This window comes from Typha angustifolia, chromosome 15 (assembly GCF_048772165.1).
Source record: "Typha angustifolia cultivar Huaian chromosome 15, ASM4877216v1, whole genome shotgun sequence".
Classification (NCBI taxonomy): Eukaryota; Viridiplantae; Streptophyta; class Magnoliopsida; order Poales; family Typhaceae; genus Typha; species Typha angustifolia.
This window is the reverse complement of record NC_133253.1, coordinates 7291380-7301732: the sequence shown is the minus strand read 5'-3', so window position 1 is coordinate 7301732 and position 10353 is coordinate 7291380. Positions and strand designations below refer to the sequence as shown.

The 10353-nt window shown below is 37.0% G+C and overlaps 1 protein-coding gene across 1 annotated transcript; it reads left to right on the top strand.

The window, feature by feature from the left end:
* The first annotated feature begins 285 nt into the window (after positions 1–285).
* On the top strand, positions 286–10104 carry LOC140777436 (la-related protein 1A-like). Its single transcript, XM_073121547.1, has 15 exons — positions 286–877; positions 2455–3007; positions 3097–3250; positions 3579–3669; positions 3795–3866; positions 4010–4198; positions 4426–4628; positions 5313–5382; positions 7100–7204; positions 7403–7746; positions 7849–7992; positions 8111–8174; positions 8660–8805; positions 8942–9046; positions 9641–10104. The coding sequence occupies exons 1-15, from the start codon at positions 545–547 to the stop codon at positions 9789–9791; spliced, it is 2724 nt and encodes a 907-aa protein (XP_072977648.1). The 5' UTR covers positions 286–544; the 3' UTR covers positions 9792–10104.
* The last annotated feature ends 249 nt before the right edge of the window (positions 10105–10353 follow it).

The following is a 10353-nucleotide window of genomic DNA, read 5'->3' as shown; positions in this document are numbered from 1 at the left end:
ATCAATTAGAATCTCTAATCTGGATTACAACCTCAGAGGTGGAGCCAAACAAGGATTTGACGGTAGATTATATCGTTTATTTTAATATTTCCACGAACAAAGCACAACACAACGGTCATGATTCATGAAGCTTCCATTATGAAATTTCCAAGTAGTACAAGGACCGAATTGTATAACTCACATGCACATATCACGCACCACTGCACCAGGCACCTCACGTGGGTCGTGGGTTCCGTAATTTCCGTTCCGTAACACAACAGAAACAAACCCGCGTATCTTTTGATCTTCATTTATTTCCTCGCTCTCTCTCTCTCTCTCTCTCTTGACCCAGAACTATCACAGTGCGGCCCTCCTCGCTTCCCGTCAAATACCCTAATCCTTGTCTTTCTCTCCCTCAAAACCCTAACTCTAGCCCCATCCCTCCCTCTCCGATCCCCCATTGCTTCGACGGCTGTGGATTCGGGGAGATCCCTACGAATTTAGGTAGATGCGATTCTCAGAGCTCATTGTTAGGTCGCTGTTGCGCTAGTTTTCGCGGTCGGAGATGACGATGGAGAGAAATACGGCGGAGCCGGAGGAATCTGGCGGCGGAGGAGATTTGACGGTGGCGGTGGATCTCGCTGGCGGCGGGGGTAAGTCGTCTCCGTGGCGGCGGCCGACGGCGGCGGCGGCGGAGAAGGAAGAGGGAAGGAGGGTGGAGGGATCAGTGATGGGGTGGGAGTCGTGGCCGGCGCTCGAAGATGCGAGGCAGAAGGGTTCGGCCGGTGCCGCGGCGAAGCTGGCACCGGCAGTGACGCCGCAACCGATGGCGATGGGAAATGCTGGGCCAGTTAAGAAGAACCGGACGACGCCTCATCCTCCGGCTCGTCCTGCGCAGGTTTGTGTATTTTTTAATCTTTGGTCTTTAAGTAGTGGGATGGATCTTTGGGTTGTTCATGTTGAAGGGATCGATTTTGGTGCTTATCTGATGGTTTTCTTTGTCGAACTTCAGTGATCAGTGTTCTGTAAATGAAATTAAAAGTAAAAGAAAAGAAACCTTGGAAACCTTCATATGTTGAATACTTGTTAATTTCCTGGGGATCATAGTATGTCGATGTTAGTCTAATATGAAAAGTGAATCTTTGTATTATGTTAGGGTGCGTTCCCTAAACCCCACGTAGGTGGGAGCCTGGTCCACTGGGATGCCTTTTTTTAATCCTTGTATTATGCTCTAGGCGACCCCATATTATGGGGTAAAAGCTTGGATGCTTCTGATGAGTGATAACTGATAAGTATTTGGTTCATTCTAGTTTTTTTTCTTTTTTAACAAAAAGCTTCATGTTCTCTATATAATTGATCGTGTTTTCTATAATATATATTAAAAGGCAATAATACATGTGGGGAGAGTCACTAGCATGCTGGATTGAACAATTCAATATGTGGAAAGCTAGAGTAGTTATAGATCTAAGTGGAGAAGTGGTTATTGTAAGTTAAAATCCATATTCTAAGTTGCATAGCTAACTGATTTGTGCTTCCCTAATCTAATGCATGTATGCTTGTTTGACGTATCTGCTGGTTTGATTAGCTGTTGGGAATTATCATTGTTCAGTAGTGGGTGAATCCCTTCTGTTATTCACATGTTCTTGTATCTTTTACATGCATCATATCTTAACATAAAGGAAACTTATATGCTTAGTTCACTAAGTTTTGGGTGATGACACCTACAGTAGAGGTAACCCAAATTTTGTCACAAATCACAACAGATGCACTTGGGTTGATCTCCAGTAACAGTATGCCTGCCTAATGTAGTTTGGTGGAGAACAGTTGGAAACAACTTTTTTCTTTGGTTCTCTTTGAATATGCTTGAATGAATAATTACTTTTATTGCTTGAATCACAAATTTGAATTAAGGGTCTGAATAATGTGGCAGTGCTTCAGAAAGAGTATAACCTTGTCTATTCAATGCCGTTTTTGGTTTTCTATGCATGTTAGTGAGACACAGTAACTAACTGAAGTTTAACTCTCTTCCATTTTCTATTGCAGAAGGTAAATAGTGCTTGGCTCAGCAACTGAATCATAAGATAGTAAATGCATTTGGAAATCATCATGAGATCATTGCTTTTTTACACTTCAATTGTGTAATTTACATCCTTTTGTCAGTTATATGTTATTTTAACCAAACAAAGAAGTTGCATTTCCTTTAGTAGTTGACATGTTAAGTTATCTAATTTAATAAATTAACAATGAGTAAATAGGATAATATCAGGAACAGGACTGCAGAATTGCAAGAGAACATTACACTTACAAGAACAGTTTTAAGATTTTTCTTTTTAATTTAGAAATCTGGACATGCTGCTCCTTAATGATCATAATTATTTGTATTTATATTTAATGGCTAAATATAATGTTATGCGTTTTCTATACTTATTTCTTGTGTCTAGGAATTTCAGTTTATGACCAAATAACTTCTTTCAGGGAACTACTGACCAGTGCAAGTCTGATGGTTTTGGGAATGGTAATCCTCTTAATAAGCATCATCAAGCACATCCTCGTAAACATGGCCCAATAAATGGTACTGTCGCAAATGGCCCATTTCCTTTAACTTTGCCGTATCACCAATATCCTGGGCAACCAATGTTATACCCTGTAATACAACCTCCACCTTTCATGGTTCATGAATATCCCTATCAGACTTGCCCCTTACCATTTTCAACCAATGACATCCTTGGTGCAAATTCTGGGCATGAAACCCCCATGGCATCTTTTGTTCAAATAGGTCAACCCGGAGGAAAAGATAGAAAAGTAAGTTCACCACAACTACCACGAGGAGATCCAAAAATTTGGCGCCCTAGTGCTGGCACTTATGGTAGTAGATTTCATACTGATCAAACATTGGGCAACCAACGGGCATTTGATCCTAGAAACAATGCAAAGATGCCTCATGGTGTCGGACTCAGGGCTTTCATCAGGCCAGTACATCAGTTTTTTGGTCCGGCTCCTGGGTTCATTAATGGGCCTCCATTTCCTGGTAATGCTATCTTTCAAAATAATGATGGGCCTCTGCTGTTCGTTAATTTTGTTTTTCCCATTTTTATACGTTAGAATGATCTAATGCAGGTCCTCCTATGCATTATGTGCCTGCTGCTCCTATGGAAATGATGAGGGGCCCTCGTTTTGTGTCACATCATCCCCCACCTACTTATCCAGTTATGACACCTGAGCTTGTAGCATTGAAAACTAGGATAGTAAATCAAATCGAGTATTATTTCAGGTGGTTTTTTGTTACAAACTTACAAATGTATTTTTTTTCTTTGACTTGAATAATCCATTCCCTTTTAGGAACAACAATCTGATAAAAATCATACATGCGTATTTGGTAAGGAAAAAAAGGTCTAGCATTTGTTGTAGACAGTTGATTTATCACATATTGCAACAACCGGAATCAGCTATAAATAAAAATTGTCATACTGGATTAGTGATTTATTTTATCTAAATGCTGCATTCTCTTAAATCTCAAAGAGGCAATGTTCTGTGACCAATACCTGATAATTTTTTTCTCATTTCAATAGTTTAGATTTAACAATTGTCATATTTTGCAGCGACCAAAATCTACAGCAGGACAATTATTTGAGATCATTACTGGATGAACAAGGATGGGTTTCAATATCTAAAATTGCAGATTTTCCTAGAGTATGTCTTCTGTGCTAATTTTATATTAGGGTACAATAGTTCTTGTTTTTCACTGGGTAATGCACAGTACATGGTTCCCATTTATTGGAGTAACCCACTTAGTAGTTGCATTCTTTTCTTTACAGATGAAGAGAATGACGAATGATATACCTCTGATTCTTGATGCCTTACGGAGTTCAAGTTTAATAGAGATTCAGGTTCTTATGTTGTTTTGATTTAGTAATGTTAGACATCCCTTTCCAGTTTATCTTTGTCTCTGTTAGTAGTATGGATTGTTGCATACCTCTACTATATGTGCTTAGTCTGATCACCATAAATTTCCCTTTATTTTTATCGGTAGGAGAACAAGATAAGGAGACGTAACGACTGGTGCAAGTGGATTCCAGTTTCTACAAAATCTGGTTCTGTGCACAGCCAATCTTCTGTCGGCATTGATAATTGTACAAGTGGAGGAAACAATAGTGGCACCTCTAATGAGAAGATTATTTGTCAGACCACCTGTAAAGACCAAGATGAGCATTTGCCATCGGTAAGTGATTTTGTCAAAGTAGGAACTATGGATAATTTAGGGTGTGATGTTGTAAAGTTGCAAACTGTGGTTGAACCATTGGCATGTGATGGAGATAATGATGAGGCGTTTGTGGACCTAGTAGCATGTGGATAATTTACAGCAATTTGCAGCGGATATTGGTGTGGGTCATTTCTGATGTCAAGTCTTGTAGCATCAATAGTTCTGTAACATCTGATATCTCACAGGAAATTGCTGCTCTTGCCATAAGTGATGATCTAGAACTTGAAGCAGTGAAAGAACAACAGAGTAGTAGATCTGATGTGCAAAACATAGGAGCTGTAATCGAGTCCCCCAAATATAATATGGATCAAAGCACTTTCATGCTGGATGAAGAACTGGAATTAGAACTGGCATCTGTTAAGAAAGATCACCTCTGTTTAAATGAAAGGTGATTATCTGGTTCTACTTGGAGCCTGGCTTGATTTATCTCTTGTGATTTTTATGGTATTGAAATTGTTTTTTCTTGCCATGCTTCAATCTTTATGATATGTTTGACTATGGATATAAATTTTTTCCTGATTTCAAGTTCAAATTTATATGTTCATCAATTAGTTGGCTTTTATATCTTAAAATAATACTTAGAATTTTACGTAATTAAAAATAGTTTGATCCAATATAGGTGACCGACACAACTGATACGGTTGATACGGTCGATACTTATCATTTTTGCTAACTCCCGATCTCGAGTTTTGGAACCTTGTTTGAGATAATTTATCTTCAAATATTACTACTAGCAATAATTTGAAGAAATTAGTTACAATGCCTAAATAGGAAACTCCTTTATGCTTCCCCTTGATATTGTGCAAGTGCTTCCTGTTTTTCTTCTTCCCTTTTTTTGGGGTTATGTGTACGGGTGATGATGCTTTGAAAGTTGAAATATATCATGCATGCTTCATTTCTTTTTGATTGCCCATCTCAAGTTCGAATTATGCTCAAGCTGACCCATACCGTTGTGAGAAGGTTTGTTGATAACAATAAATGTGGAACCTGCTTATGTTAACCAGTATACTTTTTCCTTTCTCACTGGATAATATTAAATTTCTTTCTTTTTCTGTGAGTGTTCTTCCGGCAGGTTTGATGAAGAGGAAGATGAAATGGATGTCATCGACCAAGATATGCATAAACTAATAGTCGTGACCCAAGTAAGATTGAGATCTGCAGTATTCTCCCTGAGATGGTTGCTTTTTCTCTCTACTTTTAGTTTACTGTGAAAAAATCATGAGGTACAAGTATTTAAGATAAGCTGTTTCTTTTTGAAAAGTGCTAATAGAGTTAGAGAAAACAACACAAAATGGAGAAGCTGTTACTATATTGCTTTGATATATTAGTGTATGTATGGGAAAAGAAAAAGTGGGATAAGATATCCATCCTTATAGTGATGATTTCCAGGAACTGATTTATATAAATGAAAACATAATCTAATTGAATATCTGCTATTTTATATATTCTCAAAAATTTGGTGTGATTGTGGAGCAAGTTCATCTGAGCTATGTAATGGAAAATAGATTCTTGCTTTCTGTAAATTGATTCGCCATAATAGGACAAAACTTAATACTTTGTTATGAGTTTCATTATAGATGAAAATAAGTTAGCTATGAGAAATCTTTCAGGTCTTATGATGCATTTGATTTGATGAGACACTTCTATTGCCTTTTTGGGATGATCTGAATGAAAGATAATGAGTGGCTTTATGTAAAGAACTTAAAGAATGCTAGCTCGGGGGGGAATTCTTTATTCCTTCTCCTTTGCATCAGCAGCTTAATAGCATTGGTGGTTGCAGCAATGATCCCTTGTAAACTGCGATTTTTGTTTTACCCGTCATTATCATTGTCAGGGAATCATGTCAATGAGACTATTTTCAACAGAATGTTTTTTTAGGACCCCTTTTATATCTTCATGAAGCCATGATCAACCCATCACATGCAACATGGTCAGTCAGATAGGTTGGTGATCTTGCTTGACGGTATTCTTTGCCTCAGTATGGTTTTCTCCATTTAAATCCAACACTAATGGCTGGCACATGCTGTGCATACTGCTACGCCACATGTCTCTAGAGTTTGGTCTATTACCAGCAGAATGCACACTATACAATTTTAAAGAGATCCTACTTAAATAGAAATTATATGTTTACCATATCTTTTGAACCTCACATATGTCCTCACATTTTGAGGATCTTACATGTGCCGCTTCACAAGATGGGTGTTAGGGAGGTATGGGTGTTATAAGTACTGCTTGAGTTGGACTTTTCGTGTAAGAGAAATAGAATTATAGAGGATAGAACAATTATGCATCATTATTTAATTTTGATTCTGTTACCAAATTACTTAATGCTTCAGGGAAAGAATTAATTATTGACAAGTAGTTACTTTTAGATAATAATATTTATACGCTTCCATGGGCGGAACTACATACAAGAGAACGGGGCCATGGGCCCCCTTTACATTTCAAATTTTAGTGCTATTTTTTCAGCTAAGACCTTATACAATTTAAAATTATATATACATTATTGGGCCCCCTCTAAAAGTGAAGTCTGGCTCTGACTTTGATCAGATCCATGGACTTGAAAACAATGTCTTTGAAGGGTTATATGGGTTTCTTTTAGCCTTTTGTCCATTTCGAATTTATATTTATTCAATTATTTCTCTGGTGAATTTCTGTTATTTTATTATCTCTGTGTCAAATAATGCCATTGAGCTTGCTAGAGATTATTAAATTGTTATTTAAAACCCAGATTTCTTGGATAAGAGTGATTTTTGAATTCATTACTTATTAGGCAATGATTAGTCACACTTTAAAATATTTTATTGTTTATAAGTTTGTTTCTTAAGCTGATTATTCTTTTCATGTGAGAGCTGGCAGGATATCATGATAGAAAAAGATGATCAAACAAACTCAAGGGAATCAGGATCTATTTCCACTGAGGTTGCATCTGCTATCAATGATGGCTTGTACTTTTATGAGCAGGTGATGGCATGCTGTCATCTATAAGAAGTGTACATCTTTTGGCTTTGTCTACCTTGTGTACATTGATGCACTATTGGTGCATCTTTCCTTCGTTTATCTTCACCTTTTGCCATTTCCTTGGAAAACACTAGTTTAAGCTCATTAGAGTTATCTGATGCTTTTGTATTTAATATTTGTCTGATTCTATTCTGCTGGCAGGAGTTGCGATCCAAATACTCTAATATTGAAAGAAATAATTGTGGAACAGAGATGAGGGATAAAATTTCTAAACCGTTTACTGTAGCAAACCCCTTTGTGAGCTCCGAGAATAACACAGTATTTGCTGTAAATAATGATGGCTGTGAAGAGACTGCACAAGCTGTTTCTAGAAGGCGACAAAATAAATGCAACAGCAAGATGCATGCCATACAAAAACAGCGTCTGTTTCCAAGTAACTTTAGAAGTCATAACAATGGCCATAATTGTCATGGCATTGTATCAGAAAGTCCCCCAAGCAACTCAGTTGGTTTTTTCTTTGGGTCGACTCCGCCTGAAAATTATGGGTTAGATTAAGTTTTTATTTTTGGACTTTATTGATACATTTATCTGATTCTTCTTTTCTCAAACAAATTGTCAGTTGTTTTGTTTTTTTACTCCTTTTGCAGTATTATATCTTCGAAGTTGGGCGGTTCTCCTAATGGTACTCTTTCAGGGAGCAGCCCACCTGTGGGATCAATGCTAAAACCTTTTCCACCATTTCATAATCCAAGCCATCAGCTTTTAGAGGAAAATAAATTTAAGCAGCAGAAGTAGATAACTTTGTCACCTTTTAGAATCATACCCATAATTTAGCTTTCTTTATTGCAAGTATTCTATATTTTATTTTGACCTTGTGAACTGAACTTGTTCCATTATTCATTTATGAAGGTACCTGAAGTTTCACAAGCGATGTCTCAATGACCGCAAAAAATTAGGAATTGGTTGCAGTCAGGTAAGTTAGAAGTTACTGATACTGTACGATGCTTCTTTTTTTTCTTTCGCGGAGAAATAGTCAAAACTCAGCAATATATTTAACATATTATTGTGATAAGTTAGTGAGTTTGCTAGAAGAATAAATTTTCTGGAGAACTAGTTTATTTAAGTGCATTGTTCTGCATACTATCTTGCTAGCTTGCTACCTAAGTTATGTCTTCTCTCCCCAACATTTAGGAGTTTGTAATGCCCTTTCATTTCTAAGGTGTATTAACTTCAACCTTTTTAGGTCTTCACACTGTATATTTCTGTTTATCTTTTATTTATTTTGAAAAAGCCATACGATTCACTTTCATTTCGAAACAAAACCCTTGCATCAACCATTAGGTTGGTGTATATTTCTACTTGACCTCTTGAATACTGCACCTCGTCCTTCTGTTGAAGTGGTGGGTGTATGTCTACTTATTTTTGTGTTACTTGAAGGATTCATTGCTTGACATGCAGGAAATGAACACATTATATCATTTTTGGTCATACTTCCTGAGATTCATGTTTAACAAATCTATGTACAATGAGTTCCGTAAGCTGGCACTAGAAGATGCAGCAGCTAACTACAACTATGGACTTGAGTGTCTCTTCAGATTTTACAGGTATTCATGTCATCTTCCTTTTTTCCAACATCTGAACCCGTAAGAAGGTGCAGGAAATTTACTTTTGGTTCACTGGTTGCTTCACGCACATCTGCTTTGAACTTAATTTTTTTTTTTCTTCTATATTGTTTTCCAGTTATGGGTTAGAGAAAAAATTTAAACAAAAATTATATGAAGATTTCGAGCAGCTTACGCTGGAGTTCTACCATAAGGGCAATATTTATGGCCTTGAGAAATACTGGTAATGTCCCCTACTAAAGTTGGGTTAATTTACTTTTCCAGTTTTACATTTAGCTTTATTATAATGCTCTTGGTATGCTTTCCTTTTTCCCTGTCTTAGTCTTGGGTCAGTTATAGATCTTGGTGTCTTATACGCTGAAGATAATTGTTATATTTTTAGGCTCAAAATGAAATTATACACCAGTAAGTTTTCTACTTTTATGCTTTTTGCAACAACAATCTGCTTAATCATGTTTTTGTGCAGTATATGACAATTATTACGTAATTGCGGCAATAATGCATCCAAGAGTGCACAACTACTCCAAAATTTTCAAGTAATATTGGTTGCTTATGCCATTTAGACTTCTAGAAAGACTAGCACTTAGTAGGATGATATAGGTCTCTTACTGTTGCTTCTCACTAATATAAACATTGCAGGGCGTAGCACAATAGCTTCACCAATCAATTCATAGGCTTCTATAGCTGTCACACTCAAATTCTTTGCCAGTCTTTAATATGCTTCACCACTAGCTGATGACTAGAGTTGATACATGTTTAAGTAATGATGATACTTTTCTTCTTTACTCCTTTTTTACTCGCACTGTTTACTCTTCAGGGCATTTCATCATTTTCGAGAGATGCGGGACACCTATAAACCTCTACAGAAGCATCCGGAGTTAGAAAGGCTACTTAGGGAAGAGTATCGAAGCTTGGAGGATTTCCAGAACAAAGGAAAAGATGGACAAGGCTGCAGAGAAAGAGAATAGCCCCAGTGGCAGCAACAGTTCAAATGAAAAAATGAGATAACTCCACTGTTTGTACGATTGCAGTTCTTTGCCTGGAAAGTAGTAACGCAAATTTGTCTGCAATATCATCTTCGGATGGTTTTTACCGGAAAGAAAATTTTGTTTGGTGTAGAGGGGGGTTTGTGTATCTGTGCAGATTTTGAGTCTGCCAGTAGTAGTTGTGGCTGTCAGGAAATTTTTTTCCCACCATCTCAGATTTGTACATAACATAATAATGACTGAATCTGGAATTGTGGAAATAGACTAATAATAATGATTCAAGTTGGTTCTGCTATTATAATTTCTTACAATTTAAAGGTGAATTCTCCTTTATCATCTTGTTTCTATCTTCCATGAAATTAAGTGAGCGTATTTGTCGGCTTGGAGCTGGTTCATTCTTTGTATTAACTGTGCTTAGCAAGTGATCAATCACTTGTTTATGGGTCATCTTTCTAAGATTGTCAAGCTTGCGATGTTACTGAATTATATCTTCTTTTTAAGCTTACTCACCTGTCAGTAATTCCAAGGTTGGTTAACCACGGCC

Excerpts from the sequence above, each read along its gene's own strand:
- LOC140777436 (XM_073121547.1), top strand. The coding sequence starts at position 545 with ATGACGATGGAGAGAAATACGGCGGAGCCGGAGGAATCTGGCGGCGGA. Across the intron at positions 4,199-4,425 it reads AAGATGAGCATTTGCCATCG|GAAATTGCTGCTCTTGCCAT; the intron begins GTAAGTGATTTT and ends GATATCTCACAG. Across the intron at positions 8,806-8,941 it reads TGTCTCTTCAGATTTTACAG|TTATGGGTTAGAGAAAAAAT; the intron begins GTATTCATGTCA and ends ATTGTTTTCCAG.